Genomic DNA, 17,666 nt, shown 5'->3' with positions numbered 1-17,666 from the left:
CCTACACCTGCTCCTACACTACAATTGGGTTATCACCGTATACTTACACGAGTTAAAGTTAATATTTTCAAACCTCGCCATCCAACCAACTTTGGTATCGTAGGATCCTCTAGACTTCTCTTCGCTCTCCTAGTTTTCATTGTGCCTAAAGATTCAAATATATTGCTAAAGATACTGCTTGGGTTGCTACCATGGATAAAGAAAGTTCAAACCCTACGACATAATCGGACCTAGATTTTATTCCATTGACCTGCCAACACTAATATTGTGGACTCTAAATAGGTATTTCAAACCAAATATCTAACTAATAGATCCATGAGCGTCTCAAAGCACGCCTCATTGCCAAGGGCTACACTCAAATACTTGGTCTTGACTACTGGCACCACATAATCAGTCAAAACTTACATGTCACATTTGAGTGCACACATGTATAGTTGACCGGTCAAGGTTGGGTATTTGTGATATTAAGTTGAAAATTTTGTTATTTGTATTATTATTTTAAAAAATATTAGGTAGTAAAGTAAAATTCCCTTTTATTAAACTAAGTACTTTAAATAAATTTTTTATAAAATACTTTTTAAAATTAAAAAAAAACCTATATCAATAATTAGAGCCGATGTGGTGCATTGATGATGTGTAACCTACGTAGTGGATGATGTACACGTGTTGGTGGCGTGTCAGATGATGCGGCAGATAGTACCTTTGGTTGACAGTGTGGCAGATAACGTGGCGCCATCTGCACGATTAATGTAAAGATATTTCGTTGGACTTTCTAGGGTGTTGAGTATTTTTAAAATTAAGTTTTTGAGTTAATTATTTTAATAAATATTTTATTAAAAATAGTCAATTTAATAAAACTCCCTCCTATATATTACTGATGTGATTCGTTGTATGATTGATAGCAGAGTGTACGAAAATTAAGGAGGAACGGCTTGTGCAACAGAATCTTCCGCATATGGGGATTGCTTTGTCCTGAATCCTCGAGTTGAAAGGCTGCTATTGGATTCATGTATAGAAGCTACAACTGATCCGGTGAGTCTCCTTTCGAAAATTACTTGCAGTAAATAGTGTTGATGGGTGGGAATATATTTGCCAGAAATCCTTAGGGGGCGTTAGTCTACAATAAACTTGAAATGAAGCGAAGAATTTAATTCATCTTAAATTAATTGATTCAACTTCAACTCATCCTTGGGTGTTAGTGTAGATGAGTTCAAGTGCACTAGAAACATATTTTAGTGTTAGTGTAGACAAATTCAAGTGCATTAGAAACATATTTTAGTGTTAGTGCCCCCAAATGAAAAGTAACAAGAGAATAAATAACTTTTATAATATACTTAAATAAAATATATACCTAAACAGATAATTAACCAAAATAAACATGGTTACTACACTTATAAGTGATTTAACGTGTAATATTAAAATCTATTAATATCCTAATTAACGAAAAAACTATATTATATTACTTAATGATTATAGTTTATTATAAATTAATACAATAATTACATGTGACTAGATTTTTTTTAAAAAATTAATAAAACAATTAAAAAATAACATAAGCTAACATAATAAATAAGTAAATTATTTTTTAATAACATAAGACATATTTTAACATTAAAACTCACTAATTTAATACATTAATAAAAAATAAATATATTAATTTATCAATAACATAATATATATTTTTACATATTATTAATTAATAATATATTTACACAAAATGTAATTATAGAAATGGGATAATTAAACCAATTAATGATTAAATTTTATTATAAATTAATATACTGATTACGTGTGACTAAAATAAATTATTAAAAATAAATTAAAAAGTTAAAAATAACATAAACGAATATAATAAATAAATAAATTATTTTGTAATAACATAAGATATATTTTAACATTAAAACTCACTATTTTAAACAACAATAAAAATAAATATAATAAATAAATAAATATATTAATTTATCAATAACATAATATATATTATTACGTATTATTGATTAATAATATATTGACACAAAATGTAAAACCATTGGTTTAATTAATTATAGCAATGGGATAATTAAACCAATTAATTATTACAGTATATTATAAATTAATATACTAATTATCGTGTGATTAGAATAAATTATAAAAAAATTTAAAAAACAAAAAAATAACAAAGCGAATATAATTAACGAATAAATTAACTTGTCGTAAATAGATTACTTTTTTAAAAAAAAATTAGATATTAATTTTAGTTATTTAAAAATTTAAAAATAATTTTATTTAAAATTTTTAAGAATCTAGATATTAATTAATTTATTATTTAAAATTCTATTTTTTTCATTTCCAGGGTGAAATTAAGGAAATATTAATTAGTTTTTGTTTTCACAAACAACTTCTACATCGACGAGGTTCCAATCCGGGAGATCGTTCGTTGCGAAGCGACTACCCATCGAAGCCCATGTCCCTCTACACCACCATCTGGGACTGCTCCACCTGGGCCACCTCCGGCAGCCGCTACAAGGTCAACTACAAGTACGCCCCCTTCGTCTCTAAGTTCCACAACCTCACCCTTTGCGGATGCCGACTCAATCCCATCATGCAGACCCCCTCCGACGACTTTGATGACGAGGAGAGCGAAGACGAGTGGAAGAAGAGGGGGTGAAAAAAATTGTCAGGAGTCGAAGGTCGAGGGAGGGTAGGAGGGAAATGAGGGGAGAAACGGAGGATGCGCGATTCATTAAAATGAGTCGTAAAATAGTTATGAATTTGATTTCCCCAATTTTTTCCTGATTAAATTAACTGACGTGATTCAAATGAAGTGGAATTCATTCCACACTAACAACTTAATCTAATGAAATAAATAATACCGGAGTAATTGAAATCCACGTCATTTTGGACTAACCCACCCTCAATCTCGAAAATCCCTTAGTTGGGTGTTAACGTGTACGAAGCCAATTCACATTCAACCACGCCACTGTCTAAGTGGTCAAGAGTTGTTAATTATTATACCAATTGTTTTTATAAGTTTGAAGCCAATAGAAAACATTTGATTAACTATTTTGATGTAATAAAACTAAGTATTTATTTAATTATTATTTTTAAATATTTAATTCATAAATAAATTATTTAAATTATCTTTTAAAATTTCAAAACTTAAAATCTATCTTATTTTATTAATCTTAAGAGCAAATAGTCTAATTTTATATAATATTTTTTAATATAAATTATTGATGATTAATATTATATTTAATTATTAGGAGTGAGAATTTAGATATTACAAAATAAAATTTTAATTAACTATTTTAATATTATAAAACAAAGTATTTGTAATTATTATTTTTATATATTTAATTAATTAACGAATATTATTTATTTATTTAAGTACTTGGTAATTTAATCACAAATTAAAATCTATCTTTTAGTTTATTAATAAAAATTAAATAAAATTATAAAAGTCAAATCTGTCATGAAAGAAGCTTCTGCTTTACTTCGCAACGAAGCGAGAGAAAAACCCAGAAGCTGGTTCTTCCTTTGCGTAAACGAAGTATATGCCACGTGTCATATATTGTACTGGCACGTGGATACGCGTCGGCGTATTGGAATACGGAACCCCTCCCAACTACCGTGCCCCGTCTCGAAACTTCTACCCTTCTCATCCGCCCTTCTACTATTTATCCCGCCGCCGCGGCCGCCCTTTTTTCCGAAAGTTACAACTGTGACTACCTCTTCTGCGGCGTTTTGAGCAAGGAAGAAGGCGCAGTCCGGAACTGAAAATCTTATTTCTCGTGCTTGCGCCGGACTGGTTTGGGTTTCTGTGCTCTTGAGGTTTTTGGGTTGTTTGGTGTGTGATTCATTGGAAGTGGTGTGGCGACGATGTGGGAGCCGCTGTACAGCAAGAGTGGGGATGTTGAGGCTGGAAGGGGGGTTTTGTATCCGATGATGCTGGAGCCGCCGGAGTTAAGATGGGCCTTCATTCGGAAGGTGTATTCTATTCTAGCGGTGCAGTTGCTCTGTACGGTTGCCATGGCGGCTGTTGTAGTCTCTGTTCGTCCCATCGCTAATTTCTTTGTCACGACTTCGGCGGGGCTCGGGGTTTATATTTTCATCGTCATCCTGCCTTTTATTGGTAATGATTTCAGTCTTAATTCTTGCAATTGTTCACTTTCATTTTATCGATTGTAGTAAAGACCATTATTTTAGTTGAAGTTTTGGCGATGAAATATGAGCAATAATTTTCCCCAATTGTGGCTTTTATTTAAATTTATTTCGTCTTCCTCTTCTTTCATTCTCCTCCTCGATTTTCTTCTTTAATGATAATCTGCTCTCGGCTTTTTCCCTCTGAAGATGCTGGGTTTCTGTCATTTCGTGCAATTGTATCATTCCCTTGATCTTCGATGTTTCTCTTGTGACTGCCCGTAGATTGGCTGCACTGAATTCTCAACTCTCGTCTTGCTTGTCGATTTGATTTTTAAACTAAAATTTCAATTTTTTCCTTACTCTTTGGACAGCGGTGATTTTTTCCGGGGTACACGAATGTGAAACGAATTTCGTTGTTCAGATATCCTTCCTAGGCTTTCTGTTGTGTATATGTAGTACTTCATCTGGTTTTTGTTTCCTATCAATGGCGCAGCTCTGTTCCTCTCTCATGCTACAGTTTCTAATTCCAGTTTTTTGTTATCATTCTATTACTGCAGTTCTCTGCCCCTTATACTCTTACTATCAGAAGCACCCCGTCAACTTCATTCTCCTTGGCCTCTTTACGGTGTCTCTGAGCATGGCCATCGGCATCATTTGTGCATTCACAAGCGGTAAGGATCCCATACTCCTCTCTCCCTTTCCATCATCTTCGCTGAAGCGGCTTGCCTTGCCATCATTGATGTAGCTGCATTGCTGGTCCAAATTTGTACTTGTACTGATTAAAAATTGAGCTCAGTACTATGTTGTCCTGTGCTCTCTATGATGACATCTAACTGTTCTGTGGAATGATTTACGAAACAGGATTGGTAATTCTGGAAGCAGCTATTCTCACTGCTGTGGTGGTAGTAAGTCTCACCGTGTACACATTCTGGGCGGCGAGCAGAGGCAAGGATTTCAGTTTTCTGGGGCCATTCCTGTTTTCTTCTGTCATCGCTCTGGTTGTGTTTGGTCTGATTCAGGTAATAATCCGAGTTCCCACTAGCTGTAACTGTTGGGAAAATTGGAATTCCTGAATATTAACGTCTTTGCTGTGTAACCTTGCAGATGCTGTTCCCGATGGGAAGGATCACGACCATGATATACGGCTGCGTGGCCGCTCTCATCTTCTCTGCATACATCGTCTACGACACCGACAACCTAATCAAAAGATATTCATACGATGAATACATATGGGCTGCTGTGTCTCTGTATCTGGACATCATAAACTTGTTTCAGATGCTTGTACTGGTTTTCAGAGCGTCTGAGAGTTGAACTCCATTTCTTCTCTCCGTCGTTGTATGGAAGTTCTCTGAATATATTTCTCCCTTTCCTTTCATTTATGAAAAATGACCCACGAAGAGGGTGTCTTTTTATTTTAACTATCATTTGGATTAAAATTTGTTACATCAGTAGGCTTACCCGAGTTTTTATTTTTACGAGAAATATTTAGAATTCTAATCATATTTGAAAATTGGGTTTGAAGAGAGTTATATTTAGAATTACTAAGAATACAAAACTAAAACAAGCAACAGAAAATCAACTAAGTGAATCAACAGTATAATGAAACTCTGGCGTACATCCGGAATCCTCGGAAGCATTTCAGCAAACAGGTGCAGGAAATGCCCAATTCTAGTATTCCACGCACCAGTAAGACATCCAAGTCGAGAAATCAGCATCCTCACCGCACATAACGAATTGTCTAGGATGTGGGAAACGAGTCATCTCCTCGTCAGCATCCTGTTCTAACGGCCCTTTTGGCAATGCCACCCCTCGATCACCTCTGCTTTCTGCGTTCTCTCCTCGTTGGAATTCGATAATCAGTTGCTTTTAATTGTAAAGCTGCCGACGCAGAAAGCACCCAATTCTTGCACCCTTCAGAATTTGTTCCTTGTCGTCCCCACGTTCGTTTGAAATCCACTCTTTCCTCAGTTTTCAAATCGTCGAAATCCTGTAGCCCATCTTCCCTGCTGCTTCTAAGACGCTTAGGTTCTCTTTTGTGGCTTTCTTTTCTCCCTTTTTGTGCGTCTGTTGCTGATCGCCGGAAGGATGTGGCAAATGCCCGGTGGGAAAGGGGGTGACATTGAGACTGGGAATGGCGCTCTGTATCCGATGATGCTGGAGAGCCCGCAATTGAGATGGGCCTTCATCCGAAAGGTGTACAGTATCCTTGCGATCCAGTTGCTTTTGACGGTAGCTGTTGCGGCAGTCGTCGTCACCGTGCGTCCCATTGCGCTATTTTTTGTCTCCACTCCGGCTGGGTTGGGGCTCTATATTGTCCTCATCTTAATGCCTCTTCTGGGTAATTAGAATATTGCCTTGGAATTTCTTCTTTTCTCGATTGTCTGTCGCTTTTCTTGTTATTACAGGGTGCATCATTATTTGTTATATGGCAATTTGCATCATCTTTTTTCTTAATTTCCCGTTTGCTGAATGATTTGCCCTCCTTTCATGGGACACTGGTTTTCTTTCGTTCGTTGGTCTTGATCATTGAGTTTCATTTGAATTTGTTCTTAAATTCTCTGGAAACATTTCTGCGACTTCCATGCAATTCAAGAATTGGGTTTTCATTTCTCATCTTCTTCAAGGCTGGAATTCTTCACGGTTTAAAACGGAATTAGGATTCTTGGGTGTTTTTCTTCTTTGCAGTCTCTGACTCTACTTTCCTCTCTAATTTTGCAGTTCTTTGTCCACTCCACTATTATCACCAGAAGCATCCCATAAATTTCATCCTTCTTGGCATCTTGACGGTGTCAATTAGCTTTGCTATTGGATTAACCTGTGCCTTCACCAGTGGTAAGACACTCTGAAACCTGAACTACTCACATTGGCATGAAATTTAAATTGTAGAATCCTAATTATGTCTCAACCATCTTGAGATTATACATTTTCTTCTGATGAAGATGGGAACCCATGAATCAAAAACACCAATTTGGTGCTTCCTTACACCAATGCTGATAACTCAGACGAGAAATCTGTAACCTTGATTATCTGTTTAGTCCCTATGTTATTGATGGAATTTCTTGAACCCAGCTTCCATTGTCGAGGATCCTTTTAGACTGATCTTGGATATGCTGGTTGCCCACAGGGAAGGTCATTTTTGAAGCAGTGATTCTAACTGCTGTGGTGGTTGTGAGCCTGACTCTTTACACTTTCTGGGCAGCCAAGAGGGGCCATGACTTTAGCTTCCTGGGCCCCTTCTTGTTTGCCTCAGTCATCGCCATTATGGTATTTTCCTTAATCCAGGTAAGTTAGTAATCAACATTCAGCAACTAACTCATATGATTCCATACCTCTGATCGTTCTGAACTGATTCAAATGGTTCTTACGAAACTGCAGATCCTTTTCCCAATGGGGAAAATCACGACGATGATCTTCGGATGCTTGGCAGCTCTAGTTTTCGCAGGCTACATCGTCTATGATACAGATAACCTGATTAAGCGATTCTCATATGATGACTACATCTGGGCTGCTGTATCCCTCTACCTTGACATTATAAACCTCTTCCAGATGCTTCTTTTAGTTCTAAGTGCTTCGGACAATTAGAAGGTAACTCCATTTTCGTTCTACTCTGTAATTGAGCTCGTCGGCAGTAATGTACAGTCCTATTGAACATGCCCAAAGATTGAACAGCTTGTCTTGCCCTTCTTGGCGTACAGTTTGATTAGAAACAGAGAATTGTAAATTTTGATTGTATTGAAATGGAACTTTTGTTTCATCACTGTAACTGCTGTTATGATCTTGCATTTCAATGAAGGACTTGGTGTTGCAACAGAGAATATTTTTTGTTGTTTCGCAACAGAGAATATTGAGAGAAAATCACTCTCTTAATAAATTTTCCCTCACATTAATCACTTTCTCTGGCCCCTCTCCTCTCTACCTTCCTTCCTTTCTCTGGCATCTCTCCTCTCAACCTTCCTCTCTTTCTCTGTCCTCTCTCGGTGGAACTCGGTGCCGGAGGGAATCGTAGCGGGTGTCTCGTTTCTGGCCTGGCCGATGGAGGCCGATCAGTTCGTGGGTGGAGGTGCGGGTGTGCGAAGGTGCAGAGACCATTCTTGACCCGAAGGGTAAGCCTACCGTGTTGAAGAAGCCCCTCAAGAAGACTTTCGCACTGATCAGAAGTAGACAACAAAGTTAAGAGAACTACATAACGAAAAAGTTCTACAGTTATGAATGTCAAATTTGAAACTCTAGTTTTCATATTCTCACCGTCTTATCAAACGTTCTGCAACAATAGCGAGAAACTTGGGAAACCGGATTCTGTGAAGGATATTATCAAACAGTGTCATGTATTGAGTGATAACCTTCACTTGTACTCCAAAACCACCTGCACCAAAAAAAAAAAATCAAAATTTTACAAACCCAACAGTCATAAATGAACAAAAGCCATATAACCCAATTTTTCTGTGGAGAATGCTTGAACACAGTTGTGCTGGATTAAGACCAGTACACAATTCTTCAACTGCGCATGTGGAAGCTCCGTGTATTGAGCTATCTCTTGGATAGTTAGAGGCCCACTACGCAGGCAACCACATACTTTCTGCAGATGCTTGAGACATGAGTGTTTGAAAGACGAGGTGTAACAAGCTAAGAAGAGATGAAAAATAGAGTAACTTTGAGAATTTTAGAATCATACACGAACTTGATCACCAAAGTGGGTGGTGTTGATGCCAACCGCCAGTAAGACCCCATGCTGGGATGGCATTTCTCCTCCGTCTACCTCTGCCACTCAGAACGAGGTCTTTCTTCATACTGGAACTACACATATCTAAATGCAACAAGCCTACAACTACAAGTAGGATAGTCACTAGCAAAGGGCGCAGCAGGCCAGTGTTGCTAACTCTTTGTACTGCTTTGAGATCATATGACAAGAGGTTCCATTACAACGAGAGAGGACATAAGCAAAATGCCAAAGTTACAAACTAAAAAGATATAACAAGAACATAGTTTAGGGCACATTCAATAATGGGTGAATCATGTATTTTTCATCAAGTCTCATATGAAACCTTAGTGTAGTCATTATGAAAGAAGCCGAAAGATTTGTATGAGAGAAAGAGGGTTGAAATTATAGTTTCTCATAAGAAAGCTTGCGAACTTGAAGTACAAGAACAATAGTTCTACCACTGAACACCTCAATAAGAAGAACAACATTGTTAATTAGTTCTCATCCATAAAATTGATGTTAAATAATGAACTTCAACTCCTCTTGTTATATTCTCTACTAGAAAGTTTGGGGACTTTGGTTTTTTCTTTGAGAAACTTTGCCCTGGCTGAAATTGTGATTATTAGTTTAGTTACTAGTAGTTTGTTAAATGAAGAGACTAAAAGAAAGTCACTAGGTTAATCTCATTCTTATACACCTATGACTAAAAGAAGAGGTAGAAGCAAGAATCATAAGCCATAACAAGTAAAAAAGTCTAGAGGAAAAGCTAGGAAGATAATGGACCTTGAGTGTTCCTACAATCACAAGAAATGGCACATCAAGAGTGAGTATCGTTATTTTAAGACATCATAACAGAAAGGAAAAGATAGTGCCAATGAAAAGGAAAATGAACAAGAAACAAGTACAATTGTGTTGGATAAGGAAGTTTCTATAATGACAAATTGAAATATAGACTACTGAGTGAACTTAGAATAAGTTGAGTTATTGACACTGGTGCCTCCTTTCATGTTACACCTTATTCGAAGTATCTCTCTACTTTTCAATTATGAGACTTAGAAACCATAAAGATGGGGAACACAGGTTCTCTAGAATTAAAGAAAAGGGAGACATAATCATTGAAACTACTCTTTGGTGTAAGATGGTGCTATGAGATGTGAGATATGTTTGGAATGTAAGGTCAAATTTTATTTCAACCAATATGTTAGAAGAAGAGGATCTTAAAAACCTTTTTGGAAAATGGTAAATGGTAGTTTTATAAGGGGTCTCTTGTAGTAACAAAGTGGGCCAAGTGTTGCACTTTCCATAAGACTCAAATTGAAGTCCTCTATGAAGGTTCGATTGCTGCTAAGCTAACTCGTCAACTTTATGGCATAAGAGATAGAAACATGAATGAAAAGGGGTTGGAGACTCTAACAAAGAATCAACTTCTTCCAAAATATATGACTGTTTCCCTTTGTGCTCATTATTCGTTTGTTAAGGAGCATAGAGTTGCCATTGTTAGAAATGATCTTATAGAAAATACAAAGCTTCTTGGTCTTGTTTATTTTTAATGTGTGTTTTGTAGATGTCAAGACTCTTGGTGGTGCATTATACTTTGATATTTTCATAGATGATGCTTCCAAGAAAGTGTATACTTATATTATGAAATTCAAAGAAGTTATGTTTGAAATATTTCAAAGATTTCATATCATGGTTGACAAGGAAATAGGTAAGTACCTTAAATATTTGCATAGGGACAATGTAGGTGAATGTATATTTAGAGCATTTAAACACTTGTGTTAGATATGGAATTAGCATGAGTTGACAATCCCAATAACCCCTCAACACAATGGTGTAGTTGAGAGGATGAATCGTATCATTGTGAAAAGTTGTATGCTCTTCATGGCCAAGTTACCTTATCTGTATTGGGGGAAGTTATCAGGACTGTTGTTTGCTTGATTAACTTGTCACCCTTATATACTTTAGGAGAAGATATTCCCTAAAAAGAATGCATTGGAAAAGAGGTTTCTTATTCTCACTTACATATATTTGGTTGTAAATCCTTAATACATGTGCCTAAAGAAAATATGGCAAAACTTGATGTTATCAATCCTAAGTACTTTTCTTGGGTATGGAGATGATGAATTCAGATATAGACTATGGGATCCTGAGACAAGGAAATTGCAGAAAAATAGAGAAATGGTATTTCATGGAAACAAAATCGTTGAAGACTTTGAGAAGGTTGACAGAAGTCAAAGTGCTATGAAATAACTCTCTCTATACCTTCGTCTATTTCCCTATGCCAGGAATTGAAGTAAGCAAAAAATCTCATGAACAAGATGGTGATGTTAACCATGAGAATGATGCTCCTAATTAACTGAGTTGGGGGTGCAACCAAGTGAACCACCTCAAGAACATCAAGAGGAAGATACTCCTATTGAACAATCCTTAATTGGATTTAAAATTAAGAAGATCTCAAAGAGGTAAAATTACTTCTTAATAATACTTTTCTAATGAATATCTGACCTTGATGCAAGTAAAGCCCAATATTTTCAAGAAGATTTGATAGATAAAAATAAGAAAATGTGGGTGAAAGGTATGCAAAAAGAAGTAGTTTTTAAATAAGAACAACTAAAATGAGTTGGTGAAATCGCCCTAAGTAAGAAATCCTTGAAAAATAAATAGGCTTACATAATAAAAATCAAATCATGTACAGAGCAAGCAAGATAAGAGATCAATGACTTTGAGCAATAGAAGGGAGTTGATTTTGAAGAGATCTTTTCACCTATGGTGAAGATGCCATTAATTAGGTCAGTCTAAGGTTTAACTGCTAATCTAGACTTAGAGGTTTAACAAATATACGTTGAAGTAGCAGTTCTATATTATGATTTAGAAGATGAAATACACCTAGAGAAGCAGAAGGGTTTAAAGTTAAAGATAAAGAACATATGAAGCTTTTATCCATGCAGATTGAGGAGAGAAAAACGTCCAATCTCCAAAAATACAGTACGATGAGGAGAGAAGAGAGAAACCCTCCACAAACACATAGTACGATAAAACGAAGACCAGAGACAGGATTAGGAATCCACCCCTGGTATACAAACTTTATCCTCGTCCCACCCTTGTCGTAAGGACGGGTACACCCACCCTTGTCCCAGAGTTGCATCTGCAGCTTCACTTTAGGGCAGTAACCAACCCAATCAAAAATTTCAAAAGACAAAAAAAAGCTACGCCTGCTCCAGAGCTGAGGTCTCAGACCATCCAGAACTCTAAAAAGCAAATGCTGCAATCATATCTTTGGCTTTATTTACATACAAGCATAACCAAACCAAATATAAAAAAAAGCTGACCACATTTGATAATTTAGTATATTCATACACTTCCCCCGTTCATTCACCCATAGAGTTTCACTAAGAACCAAAACACAGATTCAATCCGAATCCCCTTCACCATCTGGGTGTTCTTCTTTCTCCCCGTCAAAGGGGATTAAAGAAACAGCCAAGAGGGTCCCCCACCCACACCATGCCAGATTTCATCTCCTCTTTTTGACTATAACAGGTCCAAGATTCTTTCTTTTGTTCTAGAACAGTGAAAGTGCTCGACGTGGTCCTGTCCAGACAATTCTCTGTGCTTCACAGACCAAAAAACAAAAGTCTCTGGGTAAGCCTACTCTCTTTTTTTTTTACTTTCTTTACAGCTGATCATGGACCCAACTCAGGTACTCTTCTGTATAATTCTGTTATTCAATCTTGGGAGGACGCCAACTTTGCCATTGTAATCAACATAACAAAGACATTTTTGAGCATTTCTCTCATCTCTTTCTCTCATCCACTATACTCAGAAGGCGAGACACTCCCTGCGTCCAGATCTCATATTCCCTTTGATTTGAACACTCAAATTCGATTACTCCACGCATTGTTGTTCGCAGTGCAAAGTAGCGGCGATCTTCTCCACCTTCAAGTAAGTGCCGGCCGGGCCAGGCTGGAACGTCCTTCATCACCTCTAACACAATATCTGAATGTGAAACGAAGTGTTGAGCCACCTCGAGAGACAAACTAAAGTTAAAAAGTAAAGAGTTGGGAAGGGGTTTCAAGAGACATACTCTTTTTCTTTTTGGTGAAAGTTCCTCCTACATGTCTGCTCTTCATCTTCAACATCACCTTCAAGAAAAACAAGTTCCAACACTTTTAATAGCTTTGATTGAAACAAGTTCCTACAGTAAAAAAATCAAAACCCACTTCGAGATCACTGCCATAACCAAAAACAATGGCTGGCCGACTTCCTGTGAACTGCCACTCATTTCATTTGGTCTTTCCCGCAGAAACAGAAGACAGGACCACAGATTTTTAAAGAACTTACAGAGAAACTTGGGATTATCAAACTTCAAGCAACTAATCAGCTTTTGCCAAGTTTAAGAAATATGCTTGGCACGAAGGTTGAAAATCTTAAAAGGAACTTCCATTGATATTAAATCTGGGGGTTAATAAAACGGCACGAAGGAAGGCTCGATCATGGCTTCTGCTAATGTGATGAACGTCAAATATACAATAGACGAATACAAGAATTCACCACCCTCACCTGCCCCATTCTGTTAATGTAGACGGACACTATCTTCCAGTGTAGATCCCCTGCAAACCACAATCCAATTAAAACATATTATTGGGTTGATTATGGGAATGTATGCAAGTCTTTGTTAGAGCAGTTTATGATGACGATAATAGTACCTTTTCTGGTTCGCTTCAGAAGCTCGGTGCCTCTTGCAAGGCGGTCTTGCGAGCAGAGGCCCAGGAAGTTGTCCTCCGGAACAAGCTCGCCGCTGAAATTCCCGCTGCCTGCCTGATGAATCATCCCCTTCTCCACTGGTATCACCGCCGCTATATTCCATACCTCCTTCAACACTCTCGCTTTCAACGTTGCCGCCCCACGTAGAGCTGGAGATTGCAACATACCCAGAAGCACAACACATTACTCCATATTTAAACGGTAATGTGACTAAAAAACATGAGATTTTTAAACGGAACAGAGAAAATTTCCCCAGTTCGATTATCTTTACCTGTAGCGGCAGCCGCCGTCAGTGTCATGATATCGCCGGCTGTTCTGACATTGACAGCGGAACTAACGACGGACGCCAGGTGTTCCCTCTCTGCCCCCAAAGCCTCCGCGGCCTCCACGCACTGAGCCGCGACCAGCGTCGCTGCAGAGGCAACAGCCATATCCGTCTTGGCCATCTGGTCGTCCTTCCCCGGTGTTGCAGCAGTAGCGGCAGCGATAGCCGCCACAGCCGCAGCCACCCCAGCGACAGACACTGCCGCATGGAGCTGCGCGTTTTGCGCACGCGCTTCTTCTTTCTTCTTCTCCTTCCGATCTTTGAGCCACCGCCCGACTGTCTTGCCCCCGCCGGCGGCGGCACCGTTCCCCACCGGAGCTCCACCTCTGTATTGCGCCTTCGCAGCATTATTCCCCGCTCGCGAAAACTACCAAAACAAAAAATGCGCATTTTAGCAAAAAAATACAGACAATTCTAAGCAATACCAGAGCGAGAAACCCAAAACGTCCCATCCGAGAGAATTCCCAGTTGTCCAGAAGTTCCGTACTGCAGGAGCTCAGTTTAGCCAATTAATAAGAAATGACATTAACCTGCGCCACAGGCAGTTTCGTACGACATCGCACGACGGATGGGACGTAGAAACAGTTGAAAAACGATATATAGCCGTCGCTTGCCGAGGACGACAAACACGGCGCCCAACCTCGTGTTTCGCTAAAAAACGAAAAAACGAAAAAACAAAAAATCGCGAGTCTCGAGAAAAATTGTGAAAAGCAACCGACAGTAATTCTAACCTGCGCGGAGGTTAAAACGCGCAAAGAAAAGATTTCACACGAGTGCAGTAGAGCGCACCAGGCGCGTAGTAAGCACCCCCGGAGGAAACTGGGTAATATGAAAAAAGTGGAAGGGCAATTAAGACATACAAAGAAAAAGGAGGAACTCGTAATCGAATTGAAACGGAGGAAAATAATGAAAAGGTCGAGAAAGGCTGCAGAGTTGCAGAGACTAATCAACAGCAAGAGAGTCAGGCAGGGTCTCTCCTTTAATGGCGAAAAGAGTAAACGCGGAGAAGTTATTGTAGAAGATTCTGTGCCCAATCAATGAATCAATGCGACTTCCTTCGTCAAGACGCCACAGGCGAGCCAACAGCTACAGGCTTTAAAACACCCAGTCGGAAATTATCTGGTTACCCTTTGAGAAAAACTACGGACCAGACACAAGGACCTCCGATCTCCTCGGGCAAGCCAACCTTTTCCTTTAACTCTCAGTGCTATTCCGATTATGGCGTCTGTACGCTGCACCACTCGGTTCTTAATTACTTCAGATAAAATGGGTGTTTTACAGTTTTACTGGGTTTCGCTCAAGGGTACTAATGATTTCTTTCGTAACTTTCTGGGATTGAGGAGATCGGCAGAATCCAGGAACTGCAGAGTAGAGATTTGGGTAGAGAAAATCTCGTCCGAGGAAGAGTAATTTCAGGTACGTAGGGGTTTTTAGGAAGGAGACAGAATACACTCCGACACACGCTCTCTCTTATTTCGTGTTAAGCTAAAAGAGCTCGAAGAAATCCCACTTTAGCAACGTAGGCTTCTGATGCAGAAATGAGAAAATATGAGAAATGTGTAGAGAACAGAACACACCTTGACGTCGTCAATTTCAGAGGGAGAGACTGGAGGGCTATCTGTTAAAGAACCGCAACTTTGACCACCGTTCAGAGGGCCGCTGCTGTGAGAGAGTCGTCCTGAAGTGAGAGGCGAGACATCTTGCTGCAAAAAATGGAGAAAAGAGAGCTGTGAGAATCCATTCACGAAAGTGAAAATGTCCAGTACCAACTACCAACACACGCTACCCGAAATCCGAAAGGAAAATTAAACAGTAAAAAGAACGAATAGTATGCAGATGCTCTGATTTTATAGAGAGTTGTTTCTCACTGAGAACAAAATAGATCGACGATTTACTGTTCCGATCTTCTAAAATCAAATCAACAACCAAACAAATCCGAGAGCCAATTTCATAAAACGGAGACGTGAATATCAAATGATATGAAAGACACGAAGAGGATTGCTCAATTTCTAGATGGATTTTTTAGTGCGCTAAATTGGGCAAGGCACTGGAAGCTCAGGAACTGGTAGGAAGACAGTTGTAAAAAAAGTTCAAATGCTATCAAATGTGTACAATCAAACAACGAAGCAGGGAGTCGCCAGAGAAACAAAAAGAAGCACAAAAAGAAAAAAATGAAAATCGACGCAGGGAAGCAGCCCAAAAGCAGGAGAAAAAACAAGACAACAAGACCCAGAACAGAAACATACAAAGCTCACCAAAATCCAAACACCGAGACAAGATAAAAAAAACAACCGAATAGTACATGTAAAAACCCAAATACCCCCGAAAAGCAAGAGAGAGCACAGAAGAAAAAAACCGCTTCAGACCAGTCTCCTTCTGTCCTTTCCTCTTCCTCTTCCTCTCCCTCTCCCTCCTATCACGATTGCAACGTCGCCCAAACAATTTCTACTTACAAACGCTCTAAAACCAAAGCAGCTATCAAACCCACTCAAAACAAGACAGACCCAACAATGATTACTAAAACCCAGTCTCCCTTAATCTCTCACCCTTTTCCTCCCCCATCATTTCCTCTTACCGACTGTGACATTATTCGCTCCATGATAAGCTGCGACGTCGCAGAAGAAGCAAAGGTAAACGGATTCCCAGGAACTACAGCATTCTCCTCCACTTCCTCGTTAGCATCTTCCGGGATCGACTCGCCGAGATTAGAGGGTTTGACAGGAGGAGCGAGAGCTTTGGAGACTTCAAGGGCAGACATGCTCCAGGAGCGAGACAGGAACTCCATGGGCTCCCGCGGGGTTTCCGGCGGTAAAAATCCGGCGACGGACAGCGTGTCCGGTCGCCAACGGTCGCCGGCATCTTCCATCTCCCGCTCGGATTTACGGAGCTCGGTTAGGAGAAAGCTGCAGAGGTTAAGAAGGAGGAATTATGAAGGGTTTTTCAGGGCGGGGGATTTATAGAGGAGACGGGGAGAAACAAAGCAGCCGGAATGTCAGAACGGTGTGAATAATATTTAAACAGTTTTTTTGGAGGAGAAAACGCTCGTCTCACTCTAAACGTGAAATGACTGAATTATCCTTTGCTTAAGCTGTGTTACCTGCCGTGTCCTCTCATGACTAACAGAAGGAAGAAGGGGGTGATTTGTCATTTGACAAAGCGGCATTTTTAAATTCTATTAAATTGTTAAATATGAGTCACTTTAGCTCGTGGTTGGATTGAGAGGAAGCCACCCGTCTAATCCAGAAGGGCCCATTCTTATGAGTCCAGTGTCGAACAAGACAGAAGAGGTCAAAGACGACTTAGCCTCCACATGGGCCCGCACATGTACCAATATTGACCCACTTTGACGGGCTGGGCCCGTTCTAGCACGTGCATGCACCACGCTCTCAACCAAAATAATAATGGAAGCATTATCGTAGGCAATACAATCATATAAAGTTCCGAAACAATGAGAATTTATTAATTATTTTAATATTTTAAAAAATAATAATTCGAGGTGAGTGACTCACTCAAGGGTGGGCATTGGTCCGGTCCAGGGTCGGGTTTACTAAAATCTGAATCCCATCGTGATCTTTGACTCTAAAATCCCCATGGGTGAAATTAGAAACCCAAACCGGGTCTTTCCTACTCCAAATCAACAGACTTTATTTATTTATTTATTTATTATTTATTATTTATGATAATAAATAAATTAATTAATTAATGCTTGCCCAAATTAGTCTACAACATCATTAAATCATAATTTAATGAACTCCCTAC

At 38.9% G+C, this 17,666-nt stretch overlaps 3 protein-coding genes across 3 annotated transcripts; 2 read left to right on the top strand and 1 right to left on the bottom strand.

The window, feature by feature from the left end:
• Nucleotides 1-3,633: 3,633 nt before the first annotated feature.
• On the top strand, nucleotides 3,634-5,558 carry LOC137948275 (protein LIFEGUARD 4-like). Its single transcript, XM_068794301.1, has 4 exons — nucleotides 3,634-4,111; nucleotides 4,680-4,793; nucleotides 4,984-5,141; nucleotides 5,227-5,558. Exons 1-4 carry the CDS (start codon nucleotides 3,859-3,861, stop codon nucleotides 5,431-5,433), a joined length of 732 nt encoding a protein of 243 aa, XP_068650402.1. The 5' UTR covers nucleotides 3,634-3,858; the 3' UTR covers nucleotides 5,434-5,558.
• A 230-nt stretch (nucleotides 5,559-5,788) lies between these two features.
• On the top strand, nucleotides 5,789-7,879 carry LOC137948404 (protein LIFEGUARD 2-like). Its single transcript, XM_068794492.1, has 4 exons — nucleotides 5,789-6,460; nucleotides 6,841-6,954; nucleotides 7,247-7,404; nucleotides 7,498-7,879. The coding sequence occupies exons 1-4, from the start codon at nucleotides 6,208-6,210 to the stop codon at nucleotides 7,702-7,704; spliced, it is 732 nt and encodes a 243-aa protein (XP_068650593.1). The 5' UTR covers nucleotides 5,789-6,207; the 3' UTR covers nucleotides 7,705-7,879.
• Nucleotides 7,880-12,081: 4,202 nt separating this feature from the next.
• On the bottom strand, nucleotides 12,082-16,864 carry LOC137948489 (VAN3-binding protein-like). Its single transcript, XM_068794574.1, has 7 exons — nucleotides 16,483-16,864; nucleotides 15,485-15,610; nucleotides 13,854-14,274; nucleotides 13,525-13,731; nucleotides 13,379-13,428; nucleotides 12,903-12,960; nucleotides 12,082-12,814 (listed from the first exon to the last, which is right to left on the bottom strand). Exons 1-7 carry the CDS (start codon nucleotides 16,771-16,773, stop codon nucleotides 12,612-12,614), a joined length of 1,356 nt encoding a protein of 451 aa, XP_068650675.1. The 5' UTR covers nucleotides 16,774-16,864; the 3' UTR covers nucleotides 12,082-12,611.
• Between the last annotated feature and the right edge of the window lie 802 nt (nucleotides 16,865-17,666).

Source organism: Aristolochia californica, unplaced genomic scaffold, assembly GCF_029961685.1.
Source record: "Aristolochia californica isolate CCGP_79_NKW_82.1479 unplaced genomic scaffold, dmAriCali1.0.hap1 SCAF_13, whole genome shotgun sequence".
NCBI lineage: Eukaryota > Viridiplantae > Streptophyta > Magnoliopsida > Piperales > Aristolochiaceae > Aristolochia > Aristolochia californica.
This window is presented reverse-complemented; position numbering and strand designations above follow the sequence as displayed.